General features: G+C 44.0%; 1 protein-coding gene across 2 annotated transcripts in view; it reads right to left on the minus strand.

Moving 5' to 3' along the window:
- The window catches only part of CUL2 (cullin 2), a 275,413-nt gene that overhangs the window by 155,590 nt on the left and 92,984 nt on the right, over positions 1 to 26,839 (minus strand). For both annotated transcript variants that reach the window (XM_033931518.1, XM_033931517.1), the window contains exons 8-10: positions 14,234 to 14,330; positions 13,999 to 14,109; positions 10,654 to 10,816 (exon numbers count right to left, since the gene is read on the minus strand). In XM_033931518.1, the coding sequence (XP_033787409.1) occupies positions 10,654 to 10,816; positions 13,999 to 14,109; positions 14,234 to 14,330 (371 nt within the window). The remainder of the gene's footprint in view (positions 1 to 10,653; positions 10,817 to 13,998; positions 14,110 to 14,233; positions 14,331 to 26,839) is intronic.

Consider the following 26,839-nt stretch of genomic DNA (forward strand, 5'->3'; position numbering starts at 1 on the left):
CAGTGGAAATGTGCTTCGACTTGGAAGTCTTAGGCACCTTAAGCACCACCGCTGGAACTTTCTGCTGAGCTATCTGACCTGAGGATATAGGGGAAGATACAGCAGAAGTCGTTGAGGAGAGAGTCGCTGCAAACGATGAAGGTCTGATGAGGCTCGAGGTCGAAGCAGTAGAAGCAGGAGGAATCTCGGTCGAAGGTGAGGTCGAGGCTGGCTTCGAATGCGAGGGATCGGAGGAAGAATCCATCCCGAAGAGCTTCTCCACCAAAATGCAACGATGTTTAAGGGCTCGAGGTTGAAGGGTAGCACAGCGCTCGCGTGACTTCGGTTGATGGTCCGGCCCAAGGCACTTGAGGCACCAATGGTGTGGGTCCGTGAAGGAAATCGCACGCTGGCACTGGCTACACTTCTTGAAGCCCATTGCTGGCCGGGACATAGGAGGAAAAATAGCCGCCACAAAATCGATGCCCCTGGGCTGCGGCCAAGCGGCCTGCCCCGGCAGCCGAACGGAAGAAAGTAAATTTTTTTTTTTTTTTAATATATATATATATATATATATAGAAATAAAAGAAAAACAGTGATTCATGAAGAAAAGAACACAAACCACGGTGTAGAGAAGGCACGAAGTAACAAAGTTAAATGCAGAGAGTCAAAGACGGACTTCTCAGCTCCACGGAAAACTGAGAACTGAGGAGATGCGCCCTACGCTGGGCGGGAAGGCACACGCGCATGCACGGTGCGGTCAACTCGAAACTTCTAGTTTCTACAAGCAAGTCTGCTTGCAAGGCTTCCGCATCCGGGCTCCGTCGATGACATCACCCATATGTGAGAATAGCTGCCTGCTTGTCCTGGGATAAACCAGAAATTCACATCTACCCATTCCACTTCACTCATTATTTTACATCTATACATATACACAAAAGAACCACCTCTTCCCTATCCCCTTCCCCACTTCTCCTATTTTTCTTTTTTAACTGAAAGGTAAGAGCTAGAAAGACTTCCAACACAGTCGGATGCTGCTAAAGTTAACTCTCTGGGATTGGATATTGTGAAGTCTTCAATATGGGCTGTTATTTTATTGTCAACCCCAGTTATCAGAAACTAGGGGCTCCTTTTACAAAGGTGTGCTAGTGTTTTTAGCGCATGCTACAATGCCACATGTGCTAACCCCACGCCATATGGAAAATACTAACGCCAGCTCTATGGAGGCGTTAGTGTCTAGCACGCTAAGCACGCGCGCTAAAACCACTAGCGCACCTTTGTAAAAGAAGCCTTAGGTCTCACTGAATAAAAAGGGACCTGTTCTAAAACAGCACGAATTAGGGGTAAAACACCACATCTTGACAGCCCTTAATGATAACTATGCCCTTGTGTGTCTGATTTATCCAACCATCTGTGGAAAATCCAAAACTTGTAGAGGAAAGCAACTTTGCTTTTTCTATTCACAAGCAGGATAGATCAACCACACAAGTGGGGAAACCCATAGCTGAAGGTTACATAACATAACATAGTACTTATAAACTGCATAACCGTACGTTCAATGCAGTGAACAAAAGATTAAAAATAGCATAACCTAAGGATGATTTAAATTAGTTAACTAAATATTTTGAAAAAAGATGAGTTTTCAATTGAGTTCTAAAGTGCTTGTAAAAGCAAGCACTACGCAACAGTGGCCTAAATTCCCTGTCATAGAAAGCAGCCTGAAATGCTAGTGTATGTTCTAAGGATTTCTTGCTCTTACAACCCTGAGCAGATGGAAAATTAAACAATGCATGTGATTCTCTCCTATGTTTATGGAATGCTATGAGAATACCATACGCAACTTTGTAACAAAGACAACCCAGCTTAAACAAAACACGTGCCTCCACTGGTTACCCTATTCGTGTGATATGATCACATCTTGATCTTTTCAGAAAACCTGGAGAATGAGGGATGAAGGGATATGACATTTTGAGTATTAATTAGTAAGACTTTGTACAACTGCCTGTCCAAATGCATCATCTGTTTGAGAAATATTTCCAAAAAGTGAGATTTAAAGTTGTGAATGAAGACCATGTTGCAAATCTACATAGTTGTTCAATGGAAAGTGAGCAGAAAGCAACTAACCTTGTCATTGCTCTGACCTGATGTGCTTTCACTGTATAAAGTTAGTTATAATTCCACCAAGCCACAGCAGTGAGAAATGCATTCAGCCTGTTTGATAAAAGTTATTTTTAATCACTGTTGCTCCTTCTGTTAGAACAAAGAATATAAAATGTTGAGTGAACTGATACTATGACTGAGTTTGTTTTTTTCTTATAGTAAGCTGATGCACTTTTACAGTCAACAGAGTACAGGGTCTGTTCATCTGCACAAGCATGGGGCCTTGAGGGGAAAAAGTAAAACACAGGCCCAGATGCACTAAAGAAGATCGCTAAGTCCTGTGTGGGTTCGCTCCGATCCAAAATTTTTGGCCGATTCAAGAGCTATTCATGCACTAAAACGATTGCATGCAAATGATTCATGCAGAGGTTCATTGTAATCCCTAGCTCTTCTGTTCTGTGTTCACGGCTGAAGTGCCGGGAGCGGGACAGCAGAAGACAAACTTGAATAGGAATGGAGGAGTAATAGACCCTGATGGAGACCAGCATTCTGGGATTCAAGAGCAAATTGGATGCACACCTTCTTGCAAATCACATTGGGGGATACGAGTAAACAAGGTTTCTCAGCAGGGAACACCTGGCTTGGCCTCCACGGGTGCGGGTCGCCAGACTGGATGGACCTAGAGTCTGATCCGGCGAAGCCATTTCTTATGTTCTTATGTTGATCGATTTTCAGAGAGTTGTGTTCGCGAGGAGCTAGCTAAAATAAAGGTAGACAAAATGATGGGACCGGATGGTGAACATCTGAGCGTACTGAAAGAACTTAGGGAAATTCTGGTAGCTCCGCTGACTGACCTTTTCAATGAGTCTCTAGAGTCGGGAGAGGTACTGGAGGACTGGAGAAGGGCAGATGTGGTCCCTTCTCCACAAAAGTGGAAGTAAGGAAGAAGTAGGGAATTACAGGCCAGTAAGTCTGACTTCTGTGGTAAGCAAATTAAAGGAAACACTTTTAAAACAGAGAATAGTAAAGTTTCTGGAATCCTGTGGATTACAAGACTGGAGGCAACATGGATTCACTAGAGGTAGGTCTTGTCAGAGAAATCTGATCAATTTATTTGACTGGGTAACCAGAGAATTAGATAGAGGATGAAGATTGCTCTGAGGAAAGGGATGTTACCAGTGGTGTACCTCAAGGTTCTGTTCTTACGCCTGTTCTTTTTAACAATTTTATAAATGATATAGCTGAAGGGTTGTCAGGTAAGATAAGCCTCTTTGCGTAGAGCCGACAGGGGAAGCCCGAACAGGAGAGAGGCAAGGGAAAGCCTCCTGCCACTCAACTGTTCGGGGCAGGAAACTTTTCTTTTTTATTTAATGGACACAGTTGCTATGCGTGTTACATATGCACAATATCTGCCTCATTTAAAAATAAAAAAGAGTTCCCCCACCCCGCCAATGACTGCTCTCCCCGATGAGCAATGATAAATGCGGCAGGAGGAATTCCCATTCCCTCCTTTCAAGGCCCCGATTGGCTCAGATACCTAATGGGAGGGGCCTTAGGCATCTGAGCCAATCAGGCCCTCAGGCTCTTCTGTCCGTATCCCATGTGATGGGCAGGGGGCCTAAGGCCCCGATTGGCTCAAACGCCTTATGCCCTTCCCCATGCATCACATGGGATACAGAGGGAGGAGTCCAAGGCCCTGATTGGCTCAATAAATAATCAATGGTCTATGACATAAGAGCCACCTTTGGTGCAGAAAGAAATTTCTTTCAGTAGCTGGTCACTAGCCAAAAACAAATTGCTTTTGTTCTTCATATATATATATATATATTTTTTTTAAGTATTGTCATATTTTTTCAACGAAGCTTATCCCTCGTTCTGCTGCATCATTAACAACAGTCAGTTTGAATGTCTAATTCCAAAGTTCCTTGAAAACTGGATCGTCAGTCCACTCTGTGGAATGTTTCTTCAAGAATATTTTCGTTTTTGTTGATCCTCCTTCAATCAAGAGATCAAAAAATGACTGTTCTCTATTATATTTTTTCAAAGGTCACAAGTTCCATTTCATTTGCATGCATGAAGCATCATAGAATGTCTGACAATGGTGGAAGATGTAAGTTTTGCACCATTCGTAGCTTTCTTTCTGGTGCAATTCTGTCATCAAAAAAAGGCAAGTGCTGCTAGATGCCTGAACAGAAACCAGAGATATCTGGAAATGACTGTGAATGCCTTGTATGCAACAGTTTTATTTAGATATGTGTTGAGGGTAGACAGCAGTTCAATGTCATTGTATGGAGCCCTAATTTCCACTGGCACTTCTTCCACTGTTGAACGTACATAAGACTGACAACCAAAGCCAAGTGTGTTACATTGCTGAGCCGTTATGCTATCATCTGAAACTGACATCCAGTCCAAGTGGCAGTCTAGCAGTTGACAGCTGACAAACTGAATTCCTAAGGAGGCAGTTTTCGGGTGCAGATCGCAAACTAGATGATGCCATACATACTAATTATGCACAATCACCAACATACATAACACACAAGCAAACACTGCATGATGGGGAGACCTCTAAATATATCTAATCAAGCTGAAATTTGACACTTGAGTAAGACACACCATGTGGACAAAAATAAGCCTTATGGAGATAAGATTTTGCATACTACTGTGGACCACCGTACTGGACATTTCAATTTTCCATCATGCTCATTCCAGTTTCTCTTTTCCGTTTTCCTGTCTATTCTCTACCAATTCTCCTTGAAGTGGCTGCTGTCCATTTGTATTTTCTCCTCTTTCCTGTCTATTCCATCACTACACCTGCCTATGATCATTCCTTTTTAGCTCTTTTCTGCCCCTCTCACCCTTTTTCTCCACCTCTTTTTCACTTTTCAGTTACCTATCAGATTTCCAGCTCCTCTCCCATTCAGTGGCGTAGTAAGGGGGATAATGACGAGGGGGGCGGTCTGCCCTGGGCACCATGTTGGTGGGGGTGCTGGCACCACTCCTCCTCTCCACCCCCTTGCCTCTTCCCATTCCTCCCCTCCATGCAAGTGCCCCCCTTCCCTTCTCCCATACCTCTAGTTGAAGTCGTTTGCGGTGGTCAACAACGTATTCTTCGTGACCTCGTTGGCTCTCCCGCTGATGTCACTTCTGGGCTGAACATAAAGAAGTGACATCAGAGGGAGAGCCAACGGGGTCGCGAGGAGCACGTTGTTGACCACCGTGAGCAACAACTTCAACTAGAGGTACAAGGAAAGGGGAGGTGCACTTGGCAGGAGGGATCAGAGAAGAAGCAGGGGGAAGATCAGAAAGAAGCCACTGCCCAGGGTGCCTCTCACCCTAGCAATGCCACTGCTCCCATTCCCAATCTTATTCCTTCCTCAGCCCTCCATTCCCTTTCATCTTCAACGTACTCCTCATGACGATATTTCTACCCTCTGTAATTACAGTTCTATCATCCGTTTCCTTGCCACCCCCTCCCGGCATCTCCCTTAAGGTTCTACCATTCTCAGTGTCTTCCTTCCTCCACCCTTATAGCCCAACATCTGTTCTCTCTTCCTTCCCTCCCCACCCCCATAGACTAACATCTCTCTGTCCCTTCTCTTTTCCTTCCTGCACTCTCCCACATAGTCCAGTATTTTTCTTACTTTCCTTCCTTACTCCCAATGTCAGGCATCTCTCCATCACTCTCTTCTGGCCCTGGATCAAACATCTCTTTCTCCTCCTCCACCTCCTGTGTATCTCTTTCTCCCTCTCGACCACCATGTCCAATATCTCTTTCCCTCCCTTGTGCCCTAGGTCCAATATCTCTCTTCCTCCTATCCCTATGCAGCATTCTCTCCCTTCCACTGCCATATCCAACATTTTTGTTTCTTTTCCACTGTCCATAGTACAAGAAAAAGGCAAGGGAGATGTCCTTCCAGCCAAAAACAAGCTTTTATTTGTCAAAAACACAGCCCCAACAAGGATCCTAGTTTCGGCATATCTAAACACCTTCCTCAGGGGACACTATAAAACATATAGAATACAAATAAACTATTTAAACACATTTAAAATACAGGCATAAAAATATAATAATCAAGAAAAAAAGATATTGTGAGTATGACCTAAAACCATGATTGTACAAAATATAATATTACAAATGGTAAAGCCATAAGGACACAAATATGAATGTATAAACATGGAAATAAGAAAATACAATAAGGGCAATAAGATCAAGTACAATACAAGTTAAAAACCATAATTAAAAATATGAAAGCAAAGATATGGATGACCCTTATAGCAAATGAAAGCAACCAATAAAACATGTTCTATTATAAATGAACAAACAGCTAGACAAACTGAAAAGAAAAAAAGAAATAAGGTAAAAATATAGACCAAATAAAATAAATAAAAAGGTAAGAAAGACCGTTGTGATAATTAAAAGCCTGAAAAAAATGTGATATCTTAAGGAGCCAGAAAGTAAGCAATAAAACAAGAACGTTATTGACATAAAATGGGACACACTAAACTAAATAAAGAACAAATTACTAGGTAAAGCTAGAAACTACTAAACCAAGAGTAACAAATACACCAAAAGGCTTAAAAAATACCTGGTCCAAATAGTGGTAGTGGCAAAAGCACTGCATAACAACAAATACAAAAAAAGGAGGATTAAGACAAAATATGCAGATTGCACGGCGGCAAAAAGCGCTGCCTGAGAACAAACACAAGAGGGAGGTTTAAAACAAAATGCTGAGATTGTGCTGGTGTCAAAACATGAATAAAAGTAAAGATAAAAGCCTCCCTTATCTTGGCAAAGCAGGTAGCCAGAAAAACATGCTAAGAGTCATCAGGTAAAATGTTATAGGGTGGAAAGGCAAATACCCTGATGCTTTTAAAACCAAAAGACAGCGTGTGTACATGGCAGGGGGGAACGAGATGATGTATTCAAAACATAATGATGTAAAAAAAAAAAAAAAAAAGACCGGGTTTGATTTTAAAACAAAACTTGAATGAACATAAGAACAGCCTTGCTGGGTCAGAGCAATGGTCCATCAAGCCCAGTAGCCCATTCTCACGGTGGCCAATCCAGGTCACTAGTACCTGGCCAAAATCCAAGGTGTAGCAATATTCCATGCTACCAATACAGGGCAAGCAGTGGCTTCTCCCATGTTTTTCTCAATAACAGACTATGGACTTTTCCTCCAGGAACTTGTCCAAACCTTTCTTAAAACCAGCTACGCTATCCGCTCTTACCACATCCTCTGGCAACACAATCCAGAGCTTAACTATTCTCTGAGTGAAAAAGAAATTAAGAAAAACACCAAGTCAAGATAATAAGAAAGTGCAGAAATTGTAAAAGTTAAAATCTCCCTTTTCTTTCTTTTTTCTCTCTTTCCAATTTTCACATTTTTCATTTAGCCTCATCTCTTATGACTCCGCTTGAAATTGTTTGGTTATATAGGGCTAATTGTACAGTGGATTGTAAGTGTTCTTCTTAGCCACCTTTTAGTTGACTGTAATTTCACTGTTTCTGTGGTTTATGTCCTTTATTATTATCCCCAAATTTTTAATAAAAATTTTGAACTAAAAAAAAAAAAAAATCCACCCATATTTCATAAAGCTGCCTAGTGGCCAAGATAAACCGCTTAAAGGCTTCTGGTAAAGTGGAAAGGCATATCCCCTTATACGTTTACACCAAAAAACATGTATTGTTAACCAACAAAAACTAAAATGATACATAGTAAACAACTCAATGAAAACATGAATATGAATCAAAAATTGTTGTAAAAAGGTAAAAGCAACGATGTGATGTTAAAAAAGGTATAGAGAATATATGAGTGTGTCAAACTTGCAAACCATAGCTAACTATGTGTTGATATTCTACTGAAATGTTTCTGGAAACAATAAAACTCAATGAAAGGGAAGGATATACTCATTTACATATGGAATTAAAAAATATTAATGTGAATCAAGGAAAAAAGAGAATAACTGGAAAAAAAAAAAAGGAAAAGAGCTAACCAATCATAAAAAAAGCCTCTTGTTAGAGAGTAAATTAAACTTAAAACAATGCTAAATATTTGAAAATGTAGTTATACAATAATCCTCTATAATAAAATCTTAAGCACGCAAGCGCACTTAGGATGGTGTGTTCCCCGACAGCATGTGTCCCTCCGTGCCGAATTCCATTTTCAAACACGGAGGCAGGGAACAGGCCGCCGATACCCCCCTCCCGCCCTCACTCACCAACCGCTGCCACTCCTCTTCAAAGCAGCCTGCTGAGGTTCGCTGGCTGGCTGTAGCGAACCTCAGAGGCCGCTCTCCACCTCGGTAGAAACATTCCCTCTGACGCGATCGCATCGGAGGGAATGTGCTACCGAGGTGGAGAGCGGCCTGTGAGGTTCGCTACAGCCAGCTGGTGAATCTCAGCAGGCTGCTTTGAAAAGGAGGGCAGACACAAGGAGAAGGAACGGCGAAAGCAGCAACAGAAGGAAATACTGTTGAAAGAGAAGGAGAAAGCAGAGGAAATTGCAGCACGAGCTTTGCCCAGCAATACCTGGAAGAGCAGCAGAGGCGACAGCAGTTCGAGCTGGTGGGCCAGAAGAGACCAGGAAGCCGGATGCTGGACAGGGGGAGCAGATAAGGGGTGCTGCTGTACAGGGGGAGGTAACAGGAAGGGAGAAGGCCTGCTGCTGGACAGGGGGAGCAGGGAAGAGGTGCTGCTGGACAGGGGAGATGTAAAACAAAAGGAGAAGGGCTGCTGCTGGACTGGGGAAGCAGGGACGGGGTGCTGCTGGACACGGGGCTGCACCTCCCCTTCTTGTGCATGGCAATGTTGCTGGGGAATTGTGTTATTGGGGGGGGGGGACACCCAATGCCAAAATGACCGTGATACAGAGGGTTCCATTTGGCCTTTGTTAATCATGTAAGATTTAAACATCATATTAATTAATTCAGGGGGAAGCCCCTGCTCAGGACATCCAGACGGCCCCTGTGGATGCTCACGAGCTCCTTTCTGGGGTTTCGCAGTAGCAGCACAGCTGCACTATGCCAGGGATGCACTTCCGCTACTTCCCGGTCCAAACATGGACTTTTTGACTGGTCCTCGCACCATCTGGGCATTAACACCCCCGAAGAACTAAAGGAGGCTAAGCCAATGGCTCCTGCCCCCACCTTATACACCATGCGGCATGTGGGACACAGACAATCTTTAGACAGCCATCCAACCCAAATCTGGTATGAATCCAAGTTATCTTGGCCTGAGGAGTCCATTACACCCGTTTTTTTAAATCAAAATCGAGGTGTTTTGAAGCAGATAAAGGCATTTGTTTTCAAATCAGGAAATCCAATATGGCCACTACAGCAGCAATTTTAGTGCCAAAAAAACATCCTGTGGGAGTTACACAGGTATCCAAAAACTAGCAATTTTGGGATTTTAGAGGTGGGGGACCATGACTAACCTTAAGCAATATTACCCTTAATCTCTAGTCCTACTCTGGACCATGACTAACCCCAGAATTCAAAAAAATCCACTTTTAATAAGATCCCACCACGATTTTGAATTAAAAGGCTGTCAGCCTGTTATTCACTGTGCTGTGCTGGGAGCTGCTTGTGGTGAAGCTGCAGACAGCTTACAGGGAAAACTTATGCCTCAAACAAGCCTGGAATCCAGACTGCTTTTCAGACTGCTTCAAGCCCAACAACCAGCCAGAGACCTCAGTCCCCATTGGAACCCCATGCAAGCAGTCAGGGGTAGAAAGCAGTTGGGCCGGATCCTGGAAAAACCACCACTCAGCCTGCGCTGAAGCCCACTGCGAACAGAAACTGGGGCAAGCCTTGCACCCAAGGGACCAATCCCTAAGCTCCAGGACAGTTAGTGCAGGCTATCCAAGTGGGTGCACTGCAAGGCAGTCTGACCCTTGTATGAAGACCTCCAACCTTAAGAGTATGTGCTCTCCTGCAGCCAGAGATGTCCCATCAGATTGGGATCCTCTGCAGCACTGAAAAGCCTCAAAAACAGTAAGCAAAAACTGAATATAATGGAAAAATAAACACAAGCAGAAAAGACAAGCTCCTACCATCTCGCTTGTAGAAAGACAACTGAGGAATTGGAGGACAGCCCAGAGAGATGAGAACAGAGAAAAAGAATGCTCATGAGGATCTCTACAAGAATTTTCATCGGGATAACTTGATTACCAAAGGTTCCTTAAAGAATATTTACCCAAAGATTCAGGAGTAATGTGATTTTTTACAATAGGGAACCCGTCCCCTGACATAGCTTAAGAAATTACCTGCTAAATGCTTTTCTATTTTAACACTAAGCCTTGTCTTCTATTTCTTTTTATTTAAATAAGCACAAAAGACCACCACCAAATACAGACAAAAGTGAAATTAATCTGTGTTGATTCTGTACCTCAACCCCATGCAACATTTATCAACAAGTTTTTTTGTTTTGCTTTGATCATGTAAAGTTATAAGACTTCTTTAAGGAGCTGCAGCCATTTCTAATTTATGGTATCAAAAGTATTTCTGCAAATAAACAGCATAGCTACTCTAAGGCCAATGTTCACCGATCCCTGACTCGGTTCTTGTCCTTACCGCTCCTTCTCTCTTGACGGATGATGTTATGGCATTCAGCATGTAGAAACTGTAAGTGATCAGCCACCATCCTTTGCTGGCACTCATGAATCACAATGCTATACGAGCTGGGGTGCAAGTATTTCCGACATCGCATCTCTTCATCTTTTAATCTACCTAAAATCTATAAATATTTTCAATCATCACATTTCCTGAAAAGTCAGTCTCTAGAATGAATATGCATTGAACAAAGGGAAACAAAAATAATTCACTGATAATTTGTAGAATGACTACCGATAAAGACACTGTTGTCTCGAATTCTTATCCACTTAAATTTTTGCAATTCTATCATCCCAAAGAAATTTGTGCTTTATTACACCTATAGCCTCTCCCACCTTCCTCTGAAACAGTTCTTTCCTTCCTATTGCCTCTGCCATGCTAAGAAATACTTTATATAGCAGCACCTGAGTATGTTTTTACATCATTAACCATAAGTGGAGCATAATTTTTGTATCTTGGAATTGAAGATGTAGGGTTGCGATCCTACAGAAGTGGTGCTCAAACTGGTCCTTGGCTGTGTCCCCAGCCTTTTGGTTTTTCAAGATTTCCCTAAAGAATATTTATTACCATATCATATAACAGAGAATTTATAAAACTGGTTTTAATCCACTATTATAATTTATCTAATGCATGTACCTTATTTAAATGCTGCCGCCCTCCCTCACTGGACGCGATGTCCTCCCTTGCTGAGAGCGACGCACAAGGCTGGCTGCTTGTTCCCCGCTGCTTCCCCAGAGAACTGACGGCTGACACGGCTGCCTCCTCTTTTGTTCTCTTGCGGCATAACGGCACACCAGGCTGCCTGCCTGGTCCTGTGCTGCTTCCTGCGAGAACTCAGTTAAGTCAACTGGGTTCTATCATATCCCACTGATGAATTAATCATTGCTCCTTCTCAACAATATATTTGAAACATTCTCGCCCAGATTCAATTCCACTTTAATCAGAGCTAAAAATCTTAAGTCCTCAACATCATGATTGCTCATTAACCAATGAGTCACCAAAGGTGCTTCCAATTTACCTAACTGTAGATTATTAAGATGTTGGTGCTTAATTCTCCTTTTAGCCTGGACAATGTCCCCCTAGTCCCTTTTCACCTTCATCCTATGCCCTCTCATTCCAGAGCTTCTTCTCAATTGGGGGGGGGGAAAAAAAAAAGTCTTGCTTCAAGCGCATTTATGCCACATACCATATTTCCCCGAAAATAAGACAGTGTCTTATATTAATTTTGGGCCCAAAAAATGCACTAGGTCTTATTTTCAGGGTATCTACATGATCATCTCTCCCTTCCTCTCCTTCACCCCAATTCTTCCTCTTTCCTTTCTCTCCCCCACATGTGCAGCATCTTTCCTCCTCTCCCTCTCATCCCTTTGTGCAGCAGAACCCTTGCCCAGCTTCTATCCTTCCCTCCCTCCCATCTCTCATGCAGCAGAACCTTTGCCCAGCTTCTATCCTTCCTTCCTTCCCATCCCATCCCCGTGCAGTAGAACCCTTGCCCAGCTTCTATCCTTCCCTCCCTCCTATCCCTTATTCAGCAGAACCCTCCCACCCCCATAGCCGAACCCCCACTGACCCTATATCCTTCCCTCCCATTCAAACCCCGCCGACTATGAGCAAATCCTACATACCTTCATACAAAACAGCGTCAGGCAGGCAGCACTCTAAACAGGCTGCTTCGGCCTTGTTTACCAGGGAATTCACTCTGCCGCATTACGGGGTTCGGATGGGAGGGAAGGATGGAGGGTCAGCGGGGTTCGGCTATGCGGTGGGGGTGGCGGGATCAAGAGTTGTTGCTGGTGAAGCCTGGGACTAGGGCTTACTTTTGGGGTATGACTTATATTAAGACCTACCCCAATCATGCTAGGGTTTATTTTGGAGGAAACAAAGTAGGTATTTTCCAGAGTCTCCTCTCAATTGAAAAAAAGATTTGCTTCAAGCGCATTTATGCCACATAGATAAACATCTTTATCATATCTCCCGTCTTCCATCTTTCCTCCAATGTATACATATTCAGATTTTTTAAGTCTGTCTCTGTATGTCTTATGCTGAAGACCACAAACCATTTTAATAGTCTTCCTCTGGACCTACCTTCCTCTGGACCTACATCCTGTTTATATCTTTTTGAAGGTATAGTTTCCAGAACTGTATACAATATTCTAAATGAGGTTTTATCAGAGTCTTAAACAGGGGCATCAATACCTCCTTCCTACTGGCCATTCCTCTCCCTATGTACTCTAGCATCCTAGCTTTCGTCATTGCCTTTTCAACCTGTTTGGCCACATTAAGATCATCATGTATTATCACACCCAAGCCTGCTCCTCTTTCACACACAAAAGTTCTTCACCCTCTTGACTATACCGTTCCTGCCTAAATGCATGACCTTGCATTTCTTCGAATTAAGTATTACTTGCCAAATTTCAGACGTTTCCTCAAGCTTTACTAGGTCCTTTCTCATGTTATTCAAAGACCAGTTTGAGCACCATCATTTTGAGGGACAAGAGCCCTACGTTTCCAACCCTGAGAAAGAAAGATTGTTCAGCATTTAAGATGAAAGGTGAAGACATACTTAGATGCTGATACTATTTGAAGAAGATTTTCACATTCAGAGGCAAAGACCTCTGCAAGTGCATTTAAACACAATAAAACAACAAAGACAACTATTTCATATCTTAATTTCTAAAGACATATAATATGCATTCCTATAACACAATCCTGTAAAGATATGAATAATCTAGCTGTACCAAATGTTTTCCCTTCCCTCTCTTGAGGCTATGTACTTTAACTTTTCATATGTCAACTACCAAGTTATATATTATTTATAATATTGACCAAAATCAATAAAGAGTTTGAAGACTGTCAATTTTAAGCAATCAGTACAGAACATAATGAACAATCATGATTAGCATACATCTTGTCACTATGGCTGCATTCTATTTTAATTAAATTTATTATATAAAAGTAAGGCCCCCTTTTACTAAGCCATGGTAGATGTTTCTACCACGGCCCAGGGCACTAAATGCTCCAATGCTGCTCCAACGCTCATAGGTATTCTATGAGCATTTAGCACTCTGGGCCACATAAGAAACCTTTACCACAGCTTAGTATAAGGGGAGTGGGGGTAAAATAGAAAACTATTGTTGAAATATCAGACTGTAAGTCCCCCAAGTTCAAGACTGCATCTGACCTAGAAGTGATAACGTGAGAACAGAAAGGCAGTTGATTTCACAAGAAAACCTGTTCTGCACTACACCTTTGGTATATACTTTATTAAAGACTGTGGGTACATTCAGGGAGAAAAAGAAAATGTACCTTTTCCATATACTGTGAGCAATTTGACTGTTGTAGTAAATTTGAAGCTTCCTGTTTGTAATATTCACCTGTCTCCGTCAGAAAAGGACACTCAAATATTTCCTGATAAAACTGAACACAAAAGGCATTACACTGTAGTAAAATAGACACTTTATATAACTGAGTTCAAAATTTGTTGATTTTTTTTTAATACGTGTGTACAGTATATCAGCACTGAAAGCAGAACTCATTTTACCTTTAAGGGAAATTTTTTCTTATACTGTTCAACATGAACAAAGGAGTTGATAACCCCATGGATTACTTTCTGATTTGGATCCTCCCCACATCGATCACTAAGAGATTTGAGAAACAAAAATGGGAATTATAAGGGCTTTGTTATAATTCCGTAATTATAAACATACCAGTTACAGAGAATCTATAGGAAACCAAATCTCTGTGCTGACTTACTCACCCTTTTATCCAGCTGTGCTAGAGGTTTTTAGTACAGACTGGCAAGAATTCTATGAGCATCAGGGCATTTACAGCACTGACCCATGCTAAAAACCTCTAGCACAGCTTGATAAAAGAGGCCATTCATTATTTGTATCTTCTGTGCTTGGCTAAATTATTAGATCTTAACAAGTGCTTCACAAACGTTTACCTGATATGATTATTTCAATACTTAAAAATTCACAAGACCCCAAATGATAACAAGGCAGAAGTAACAATGGAGTCAACAGGATTTTAATAGGTTTTCAGACATTGGTACTCTGCATGGGATTCCAGTTTAACAAGAAGCCTAAACACGAGGTAGGGACAAGGCCTGTAAACATTCACCGATTCACAGGTCAAAGAGGAGGTCAAGAGGGAGGGAGAACAACCCTATTTTCTGTGATCCCATTTACTGATATGACCCAGACTCTGGGAACCACTGCCTTAAGCTGCTAATTTATCTGTGTTTTCTTCCATTCTTGTGTACTAGAGAGATTGTTGAACTTTCCTAAATCTATTTTATATACTAAAATAACAAAACAAAACATGTAACCCAGTTCCATGGGGAAACATCTTTAAACCCACCAGAGACTTTTCCATTCTATGGAAAAAGAGACCAACTGACTGCCCTATTCCCAATCAGGTTAGTGAGACAAACTGCAGACCTCGGAGCATACCCTGAAGAAAGCCACAGCATGGTGGCTAAAACATCGGTTTCTACCTGACAAAACGCAGCAAGACCCAGAAACAAACATAAACATCTCTTACCGGCCGAGATGGCTGGTACTAAAAACTGCTATTTTCTTTTCCGCTAATTTACAGTCCCTCTTTCCCTTCCAGTTGGTACTCTCACCCACCCACCTACCTACCTACCACATGGACTAAATTCCTCCTCAGAACAGGGAGTCAGAAAGAGGAAGGCTAAGTTAAGGGGCAGGCCTGGAGTAGGTCACAAGCACAATTTTAATAGAGCTGCAAAGCTGAAGATTGATTTGGAAATGGTGCTGGCTCAGGGGTATGGGGGGAGGGTCAGGATTGGCAGCTAGATCTAGGTCTGGAAAGGAGATGCCAGACTGTATGAGAAGAAGGGAGGGAATTAAAAGAATTGGATGGAGAGAAGAGATTGAGTTGGATCTGGAGGGTGGAGGAACGGGGAGGGGGATAAAGAGAATGCGTGTGTGTGTTGGACCTGGGAGGTTGGGAGATATTGAGCTCCCCCTCCAGGCTTGGGCCTCCTCCAAAGCTGCGGTAAGTTTTCAGTAGCTATTGGGGTAGCTGAAGCCCTATCAATCAAAGAAATCTACTATCTGAGTCATCCCTCCTTTCTCATACTGCCTCAGGAGTGGGGAAGTCAGCGGCATGCTTCCAGTCACCAACACATGCATTCCCCAAGCATTCTCAGTTTGTCAGATGCTGAAATGTTATCAGAAATTAGGGAGGCTAACAAACTGGTTAACAAAATAATAATGGGTGATTTTAAAGTATCCCGATATTCACTGAGTAAATGTAACATCAGGGCATGCTAGGGAGATAAAATTCCTTGATGAAATCAAAGACTGTTTTATGGAGCAGCTGGTTCAGGAACCAAAAAAAGGCAAAGCAATTCTAGACCTAGTTCTTAGTGGAGCACATGAACTGGTGAAGAAGTAATGGTGCTGGGGTCGCTTGATAACACAGATCATTAACACGCAAACAGATTTGATGCAATCCCTGGAATAAATCCACATGAGAAATCTAAAACAATAGCATTCAACTTTAAGAAAAGGAGACTATAATATGAGAAGAATGGTAAAAAAGAAACTTAGAGGAGCAGCTGCAAAGGTCAACAATTTATACCAAGTGTAGATGTTATTAAAAAAATATCATCCTGGAAGCCCAGACTAGATATTTTCCATGTATTAAAAAAGGAGGAAAAAAGACTAAATGGCAGCTGACGTGGTTAATGAGTAAGGTGAAAGAAGCTATTAAGAGCTAAAAGTGAATCTTTCAGAAAGTGGAAGAAGGATTTGATTAAAAATAATTGTAAACAGCAAAAGGAATTGCAAATCAAATGCAAGGCACTAATAAGGAAGGCAGAGAGAGACCTTGAAAAGATTGCACTGGAAGCAAAAACACACAGTAAAATCTTTTTTAGGTATATTAAAAGCAAGAATCTGGGAAATGTTGGACCATTAGACAACAGAGGGGTAAAAGGGGCTTTCAGGGAAGACAAGGCCATAGCAGAGAGATTAAATGAATTCCTTGCTTCAGTCTTCATCAAGGAAGATGTGGGGGAAGATATCGGTGTCGGAAATGGCAATCAATACTGATGAACTAGAGAAACTCAAACAAATCTTTAACACTGGAAGATGTAATGGGTCAATCTGACAAACTGAACAATAACAAATCACCTGGACCGGATGGTATACATCCCAGAGACAGTGTTAGCTACTTTTCTGGATTATTTGAATAACCTTTGAGTAGGGGCAGCAGTGTGCTGGTACTCCAGTTTGATTTGAGTAGTGTTTTGGATCTTGTAGATCATTGTAAACTGTTGGAATCTTTCGATGCCTTAGGAATCCATGGTAAAGTACTTTCATGATTTAAAGAGTTTCTTGAATCAAGACTATCAGGTTACTTTTAATGATACATCTTCTGTTATTTGGAAAAACCCATGTGGAGTCCCACAGGGCTCCCCACTCTCTCCAACACTTTTTAATGTATATCTCTCCTCACTAGGTCACTCATTGAGTAACTTAGGTTTAAAGCTGTTCAGCTATGTTGACGATATTACAATAGTCATCCCATATTGTGAAGCTTTATCCAACATTACTCAAATTATTGAGTCAGTGTTGAATCTGATGGAGTCCTGGATGCAGGAATTTAAACTGAAATTAAAATCAAGAAAAAACTAAATTTTTGTTTCCTCACAAAAGATCTCTTATTAACCAATAATTAAGATTAATTCAATTGATAAGTTCTACAATTAAAATACTGGGAGTTGTGCTCACAAATGCATTTTGCAATCCTGGACTGTTTCGAGCCTCCCTCTTTTTGGAACTGGAGAGCTTTGGTGCATAATCTACCCACGTCAGAGGCCCGAGAGGCGGTTGGTCGCCCTTGTCAACGGCGTTGTTTTATGCTTGTGCGGGGAGTCTATCTGGATTCCTTATCTCCTAGAGGTCGTAGTCTCCTTTTGAATCCTCTTGCTTAGTTTTGTTGATGTACACCACGTTTTATTCCCAGGATCGGTCACTGCAGGCACTTTTTTTTTTGGGGGGTGGAGGGAATTTTTACTGCGGCTGCCAAGGACCACCAGAGCATGGGTCTTAGGCATGCTAGAGATCTGTTGGTTGTGTTCTGTAAGCTTCTTTGGAAGGGGGAGATTCTGTTAGGGGCTTTTGCTGACTGGGTAGGGTTCGGGGAGGGGTCTACTCTTGCTCCGAAACAACACGACAACTTTTGTATTTTTGGATGTTAGTTCCTTTGACTTTGTTCTATTCTCCGTTGTCTGTTGTTTTTGTATCTATAATAATAAAATGCTAAGCGCGCATGCGCACTCTCACCACATGTTCCCTGAGATCTGATCTGTCGGGATGTGCCGGCAAGAGTGCACATGCGCGCTTACTACATCACCACAGCACCGCGCCTTCACAACGCCAGCCACAACGGTGATGTCCATTGGCTGGCTCGGCGGCGGGATGAAGACAGTGCCGATCCTCAGGTCCCCCTCCCCCCCCCAGCCATCAAGAGGAGAGTCGCAGGCGGCCCAGCTACTTCACAGATTACGGTAAAGTGGGCCGGCCTACCATCCCATGTGTGTCCCCCTCCCGACAGCGTTAACATGGCGGAATCCTCCTCATAGTTCCCCAAAGCTGGCAGGGATTGACCGGGGGAGGCTGCGAGAAGGAAGGGATGATCCAGGCTGTGAAGAACCCAAGCCCCCCCCTCCCGCCCCACTCCAACATTCCCCCCAGTTCAGCCGTAGATGAGGTAAGAAACGCCTCCTTCTCTCCCCCCCCCCTCAACCCGGGCAGAGGCGCAACCGACAGAGCCCCCGATCCAGCCGCGATGTAAAACGTACCCGGAGCCGAAAACGAAACAAAACGCCGACGAAGGTAAGCAGGGTTCAGGCCGGGATACCCTGGCACTCTTGCACCACTTTGGATGATGGGGAGGGGGGATTCCTCTTAAAAAAAAGAAAAAAGGTTTGTTGGAGGGACCGTTGATCTTCGGCCATCCCTGCCTCTTCGGATTTTTTTGTTTCGTTTCGGCCTGCTCTTCCCTTTCTTTTGCCACTTTCCCCCTTTTGCAAGGGATTCCAAAAAAGACAGACTGTGGAAGAAAGACAGGGGGCCAGGGAGAGAGACAGAAAGAAAGACAGACAGAAAGAAAGAAAGGGGGCAGGGAGAGAGACAGAAAGAAAGAAAGAAAAAGAAAGAAAGAAATGCCTATTCTAGCACCGTTAATGTAACGGGCTAAAAAACCAGTTCATAATAAAACAGATTTGAACATAAAATACTGGGAGTTATTTTGATCAGTGTTTGACCATGAAGAATCAAATTGATGTAGTGGTCCAAAAGGGATATTACACTCTATGGAAATTGCGTCCCATCAGATTCTATTTTGATGATGCTGCTTTTAAAATTCTGGTTCAGTCATTACTTTTGAGTCTACTGGATAACTGTAATATGAATAGCACTAAGAAAAATATGGCTAGACTGACCTTGGTTCAGAATACAGTGGTAAGGATGATTTATGGTTTGAGGACGTATGACCATGTGACACCATATTATCGCGAGGTGCAGGTGATTTTTAAGTTGAATTGTTTATATTATAAAGTTGTCGGAGGAGTCACGTGATGTGTTGAGCGGAGCGAGACATGTCTTGCTCGAGCTCCGGGACTCCGGGTCCTTTCCCTCCTAATTTAGTCTTTCAACTTGTTCATACTCATTGTATCGGGGTGGAGGCATTGTATGGACAGGTTTGTCCGCCAGCTCAGCCCGGCTATGAGTGGGAGAGCAACGCGCAAAGATAAGGAGAAGGACACGTGCAATGCGCAAAGATAAGGAGAAGGACACGCGCTTGCAGAAGACGGACCCGAAGATGGCGGCAGTGGAGTCGGGCCCCACGCTTCCCTTATCTGAGGCACACATTGAGGCGCTTTCCACGTCCGTGGTGCGTGCCCTTGACTCCCGATTTGATCATCTGTCGGGACAGCTTTCTTCTTTGGAGTCTCTCCTCACCGAGTCAATCAGGCGCACTGGGGAGCTGGAGGCGTGAGTGGCGCTGGTAGAAGACATGCACACCTCCTCCGCGGCTGACCTGCTTTCCCTCCGGGAGCAACTGTGGCGGCAGTCGGACAAAATTGAAAATCTCGAGAACTGTTCCCGGAGGTATAACCTTCGTCTAGTGGGCTTGCCGGAAGCAGTCTCTGACTCCCGACTCTTGCCCACTCTGGAGTCTTGGCTCCAGGCGGAACTTCCACTGCCGTTTGGCATGGGGCCTCTGCGGATCGAGCGCGCCCATCGCCTGGGCCTGAGAACCGCACCCGCGCACGGGTGGTCATACTTAAGATCTATAATTATGCCCACAAAGCCACCTTAATGCAACAGTACAAATTAAAGAATACCATCAATTATGACGGGGACCCGATACAACTATTCCAGGATTATTCTCCAGCTTTACAAGAGCGTCATCTGAGTTTTTCCAGGGTGTGTACGGCACTCTACGATCGCAAGCAGCACTTTATGCTGCTCTACTCGGCTCTCCTAAAGATCTGGATGGGCACCGGATGGAAGACCTATGACACTGTGGAAGCAGCCCAGGAGTATTTGGATGCTTTGCCATCGGAGCCTGGATCCTCCACTGCATTTTGAGTTGGCAGGTAGTGCCTTGGGATTCTAGGACCTGGTCTGGGCCTTTGTTGGTCTTGAGGGTGCCCGTGCCCCCCCCTTTTGGGACTTTCCCTCCTCCCAGAGGGCTAGGTTTTAATGGGAGCATTGGAAGGGCCTGTGTGTGTGGGGCCTGCAGTGTCTGCAGTTTTGTGTGTGAGGGACTGGTTGTTTGATTGTGGGGAGAGGGGGGCTTGTTTGCTCGGGTTCTTATTGGGGGGGGGGGGTCAGTTCTATTTTGTTGGGCTTTCGGGAGCTTACCTTTAGTTTTGCTCCTGGAGTATTGCTCCTGCTTTTTTGGGTCCTTAGGGCTGGGAGCTGGAGTGTGGATCTCCCCCCATCGTCAGCCTCTTGCTGCATTATCTCGGGGTAGCCCATGAGCCTTGGTGTGTCGCTCAGTACTCCGGCATGGTGCGGGCGGTGATTGTGTGACTGCTGTGCATAGGGTAATTTGGAGCGAGTGTGTGGGGTTTGTGCTTGTTGCATGTTGAGTGGGGTATTTTTGGGGCTCTCTGCATGGGGGGGAGGGCTCGGGGCTCGTATGCATCTAGCATGACTCAGTCGTTCTGGCCTGTTTGATGGGGTGGAACGCGAGTAGCGGGCTGGGGAGGAGAGTTGGTTGGGAAGGTTGGGAGGGGTTTGGGTTTTGGGTTGGATGGGGTGGGGATATGGGGGGTGGGACGGTCCTCCTTCTGTTGTTGTAGAGTTTGGTTTTTCGAGATTATGATGTTATTCCTTTGCTTCTTTCAGTGGTGTGTAAATTATAGTCATTGTTACCCTGGGGGAGGCTGGGCTCTTGGGGTTCTCCTGTGTGCACTTTTTCTGCTCTGTGACATCTTTCCTTGCTTACCTCATAGATGAGTACTCCGTTTCGGCTTATTTCTTGGAATGTGGGAGGCATAACGTCGCCGATTAAGCATTCCAAAATTTTAGCAGTTTTATAACGTTATCGCTCAGATATAGCTTGTTTGCAGGAAACTTGCCTGACGGATGCTGAACATCTTAAGCTGCGTAGGTCCTGGGTGGGGGATGTTTATTTTGCGTCCTCGTCGGGGCGGTATGGGGGTATAGCGATGCTGGTCTGTAAATCTTCGCCGTTGGGTGTCCAAGTTTTGGAAAAATCCTCAGATAGTCGTTATCTCTTCTTATGTCTTACATTGGGGGACCGGAGCTATTTGTTATTGGTAGTCTATGGCCCGAACTCCTCCAAATCCTCCTTCCTACAAAAGTTGGTTCGTGTTCATTCCCGCTTTTCGGGTGATCCGCTATTTGTGGTTGGTGATTTTAATTTGGTCAGCGACCCTGATTGCGATAAGTCTGGTTCACTAACTTCTCCCTTGGGGGCTAAAAGACGCCGCCTTGCTGATTTTTGTGATACCTTATCTGTGGTGGACCTTTGGCGTCTCTTACATCCTGAGGTCAGGGATTTTACTCACCTCTCTCGTGCCCACAACACTTGGTCGCGGATCGACTATATTTTTGTGTCTCCAGTTCTGTTTTCTTCAGTGGTATTGGCGGAGATCGGCCCCTTGAGTATATCTGATCATACCCCAATTTGGATTGATATTCATTTGGATGCTGCGTACCTTCGTTCTCCGTCATGGCAATTTCCCTTTTATCTTGCGCATGACGTTGAGTTTTGGCGATTTCTCCAGTCCCAGTGGGATGACTACTTGACGAATAATGGACAACATCAGGACAATTCTGTTCTTTTCTAGGCAGCAGCCAAATCGGTGCTTCGGGATCAGGTGATTTCCTTTCTTTGCAACCGAAATAAACGCATTCATCACAGCATTCTTAACTTGGAACGGGCCTTAGGGGCTGCTAAGAGGGCTTTTTCCGCTGCTCCTTCAGAGATCACAAGGGAGCAGTATTTGACTACTCAGGGAGCTCTTAATTCTCTGCTTCACTCCCGCTATCAGCGGTGGACTGCTTATCATAAACATTGTTTTCAGCAGTTTGGCAGCAAACCTGGGCACTTGGCACGCTTGGATGATGCTACTGAAACTCGGAAACCCATTTTGACGCTTCGGACACCGGGGGGGGGGGGGGGTGGAGTAGCGTGTCTTGCACCAACGAAGTGTCTGTGCGCCTTTCGGATTTTTTTTATGCTACCTCGGAGTTTTTGACGGATTATCTTCAGGCGTCTGGGTTGCCACGCCTATCTGAGGGGATAGTGACTTCTCTTAATCATCCATTCCAAGCGCTTGAATTGCAATCTGCTATAAAGATTCTCCGCTCTGGGAAGGCCCCGGGGCCAAATGGATTCTCTAGTGAGTTCTACAAACTCCTCTCTCCTCAATTGTGTGGTCCTTTGTTGGCTTATTATAATGCTGCTGTGGATCGTGGCTCTTTTCCACGTTTTGCTAATAAGGTGCTTATCACGCTGTTGTTGAAGCCGGGAAAGAGGGCTGATGATCCTGGCTCCTATCGCCCGATCTCTCTGCTTAACATTGACCTTAAGCTTTTTTTCTCGTATGCTAGCCAATCGCTTAGCTCCTCATCTTCCTTCTGTGATCCACAAAGATCAGGTCGGTTTTGTTCGCGGTCGACAGTCTGTTTGCAATGTATGGAAGGTTCTTTTTGCGCTAGCTCATTGTCAACAACATCAGATTCCAGCTTTATTTGTCAGCTTGGATGCCTCTAGGGCCTTTGACAGTGTTCATTGGTCCTTTTTATTTCATACACTTGAGTATGTTGGGCTTACAGGGTTCTTCCTTCGCGCCATTCACTCCTTGTATTCTAATCTTCAGATATCCTTGTTGGTCAATGGTGCCCGCATGGACTCTTTCCCTATTTTCCGGTGTACCAGGCAAGGATGCCCCCTTTCTCCTCTACTTTTTCTTCTTGCCTTAGAACCGCTACTCTGCACTCTACGTACTTTTGAGGAGATGCAGGGTCTACGGGTGGCGGGTGTAGTTTTGAAGACTTTAGCGTTTGCAGATGATATGTTCTTGATTCTTAGTAGCCTAGAAGTTTCTTTACCATTAGTCCTGGATCTTATCTCCAAGTATGGTTTCCACTCTGGTCTTATCTCTTAATCTGGATAAATCGGTTGCCCTTCCCTCTTGTCCTGTGCTTCGCACGGTGTGGAGGGGCTCCTTTCCCTTACGTTGGGCGGAGACTGCAGTGAAATACTTGTGTGTACTTATTCCACTTGATCTTTCCTGCTTATATTCTCTGAATGTGGAGCCCCTGTTTCAGGCTCTTGTCTCCACTTGTGGAAGGGCCTTCCACTATCGCTCATGGGCAGAGTAAGTTTATATAATATGCTTATTGTCCCTTGTTGGTTGTACGTTTTTCAGGTCCTCCCTCTTTACTTAACTTCTAAAGATGAAAAACGTTTGGAGTGTGTGGTTCAGCAGTTTCTTTGGGCAGGTAAACGGGCTCGCTTACTTTATCGGCAGGCGGCTTCTCCCTGGTATAAGGGCGGTCTAGGATTGTTGAATATTTGCTTTTTGACGGTCAGCTGTGGAATGCGCCATATTAATGATTTTTATCGGGGTACAGCTGCTTTTACTAATACCTCCCTGGAACTTTCTTGCTTTTCTAAGACTCACTTTAGTGCTTATCTCCATTCTGTTCCTTCAACTTCCCCTGAGCCTCTCCCCCTCAGGGTTTTACCTAGACCCTTGAGGAAGGTTTGGAGATGGGTCTGTAAATTCCACTCTATCAGCTCTACTATTTCTCCTTTTTTACTTCTGCGTTTCAATGGGAATTTTCTACCAGGGGTGGATAGGGCCAGTTTTGCTCGATGGACGGCAAAGGGGATTCATTACTTGTTCCAATTGGTGGATGATGCTGGGAAGATCAAGTCCTTTGATCAGTTGTGCACTGAATTTGACCTACCCCGTACTGATGGCTTTGCTTATATGCAACTTCATCATTATATTGTTTCCTTGCCCCCCTGCCATCTCACGGCTGACCGCCGGAAACTGTTATCCATGGCCTTCACAATTGGCTCCCAGCTCCCTGTTCCTCTCAAATTTCACCATAGGCATTTGAAGGATGAATCCCTCTTGCTCAATCACCTCCGATTGCAAGCAGCGTGGGCTCGTGATCTATCTCAACAGTTACTTGATGAGGTTATTACTAATGCTGTTAAAAAGTTATCTGTATTCCGCAAATACACTACCTATTGGGAACAACATTACAAATTGGTTTTAAGACTGTACATCTCCCCTAAAAGGGCTTACCTTTCTGGGTTTCGAGAAACTGCTGCCTGTCTCCGCTGTGATGCTTCTGAAGCCAGCTTGGGAGACATGTTTTGGTCCTGTCCAGCCATACAGGCATTTTGGGAAGCCATTTATACATTTGTGGAACGGATCTGGCAGATACGTATCCAATGTTCCCCTTTGCTCTTATTTGGAGTTCCTCTTCACTTTTCTCCTCGTCAACCGGGAACTGCTGCTTTCCTCCGGTGGGCAGTAACGATAGCCTTAAAGTGTATCCTGCTTAAATGGATGGAGGTGGGGAGTCCTGATTATTCTCTTTGGCGATGTCGACTGATCACCCTGTTGCAATGGGAATGCAGAGACGTTCAGGACTTTTCTTCCCTACTTGGGCGCACATTCCAACGGACCTGGGAGCCTTTTTGGAACATTCTGACCCCAAGGGCTCGTAGTCGCTTACTGAACTGTTGACTGATTGCTCTGTTGCCTGGGGCTGCAGCTTACGCTTGTTGCTTTCTCTAGAAATTTATGTATCTCTATCTTGATTGGTACCTTGGGGTGGACTTGAAGGAGGACCGGGGGTGGGGGGTGGTTGGGGGGTGAGTAATGGGGGTAGGGATTGGTTGGTATTTGCCTTTCTTATGGGCTTGTCTTCTCTGTTGGACTATATCCTATTACTTGTGTCTGGTTTGCTCCTTTGGGGGACCAGGTATTAGGACCCTGTCAGAGATTTGAGCTTGGGGTTGGGGGTTATATGGGTGAACTGGTTGGGGGGGTTGTTTTTCTGATGATAATAATGTGAGCTTGTTCTGTCTTACATTATCCTTCTGTTTTCTCATTTGTTGAGCTCAATAAAATACAATAAAGTTGTCTTTGCAGTAGCTCCATTATACCTTGCCAACAAATTTGTGATAGTGTCAAATGAGGACAGTAGAAATATCTCATGCTTTATTTACATTTCCATCAGCTAAGGGTTGCAAAAGCAAGAAATATCATGGGCATACTCTCTCCTATCAAGCAGCTTATTATGATGAAGACTTTCAATCATTGCTACTTGGATCTACTTTGAACAATTTAGAAAATTGTTAAAAACTTTTCTCTTTTCTAAATTTCAGAATTAGAACTACCTGTATCTTTACAACATTTTCTGTATTTCCTCATAGCATAATTTTTTGTTAACCACATTGAACTTCCTATGCAGTCTAGAAATTTGTTATTATGTTATGTTAAAATGAACTTGCAGAGCTATTGTTAGTAATTTGTAATTTACCTACAGCCCTACTATTTATTTATTTGGATTTATATCCCATCCTCCCAGGAGCACTCAGAACATGTTACAAGTTTACATACATAACAAAGCAAAGCATGGTAAAACGGCATGACAAACATTGTATGACAAAGCATAGGATGGCAGCTTAGCATGGCACATCACCCTTCTACTGTGATACTCCTGTTCAATATATTTATTAACGACCTGGAGGCAGGAACAAAATGTGAGGTTATTAAATTTGCGGATGACACCAAACTATACAGCAGGGTTGAAAACATGGAGGACTGCAAAGATCTCCAAAAAGACCTGACAGCGCTGGAAGAGTGGGCCAAAAAGTGGCAAATGAGCTTTAACATAGGGAAATGCAAGGTCATGCATGTAGGGAAAAAGAACCCGATGTTTACTTACAAAATGGGGGGATCACCGCTAGGGGTGAGTAACCTTGAAAGAGACCTGGGAGTGATGGTAGACACATCATTGAAGGCGTCGGCGCAGTGCGCCACAGCCTCAAGGAAGGCAAACAAAATGTTGGGCATCATTAAGAAGGGTATCACGTCCAGGACGAAGGAAGTCATCCTGCCACTGTACCGTGCAATGGTGCACCCGCACCTGGAGTACTGCGTCCAGTACTGGTCGCCGTACCTCAAGAAGGACATGGCGGTACTTGAGAGAGTCCAGAGAAGAGCAACTAAGCTAATAAAGGGTATGGAGGACCTCTCATACACTGACAGACTGAAAAAGCTGGGGCTTTTCTCCCTGGAAAAGCGGAGACTTAGAGGAGACATGATAGAAACCTTCAAGATCATGAAGGGCATAGAAAGAGTAGACAGGGACAGATTTTTTAAATTATGGGGAACCACAAGTACAAGGGGGCACTCAGAGAAATTGAAAGGGGGGAGGTTTAGAACAAACGCCAGGAAGTTCTTTTTCACCCAGAGGGTGGTGGATACATGGAACACGCTACCGGAGGATGTGATAAGCAGGAGCACGCTACAGGGTTTCAAAGGTTTGGATAGATACCTGGAGGACAAAGGGATTGAGGGGTACAGATAGGA

This window comes from Geotrypetes seraphini, chromosome 2 (assembly GCF_902459505.1).
Source record: "Geotrypetes seraphini chromosome 2, aGeoSer1.1, whole genome shotgun sequence".
Taxonomy (NCBI): Eukaryota; Metazoa; Chordata; class Amphibia; order Gymnophiona; family Dermophiidae; genus Geotrypetes; species Geotrypetes seraphini.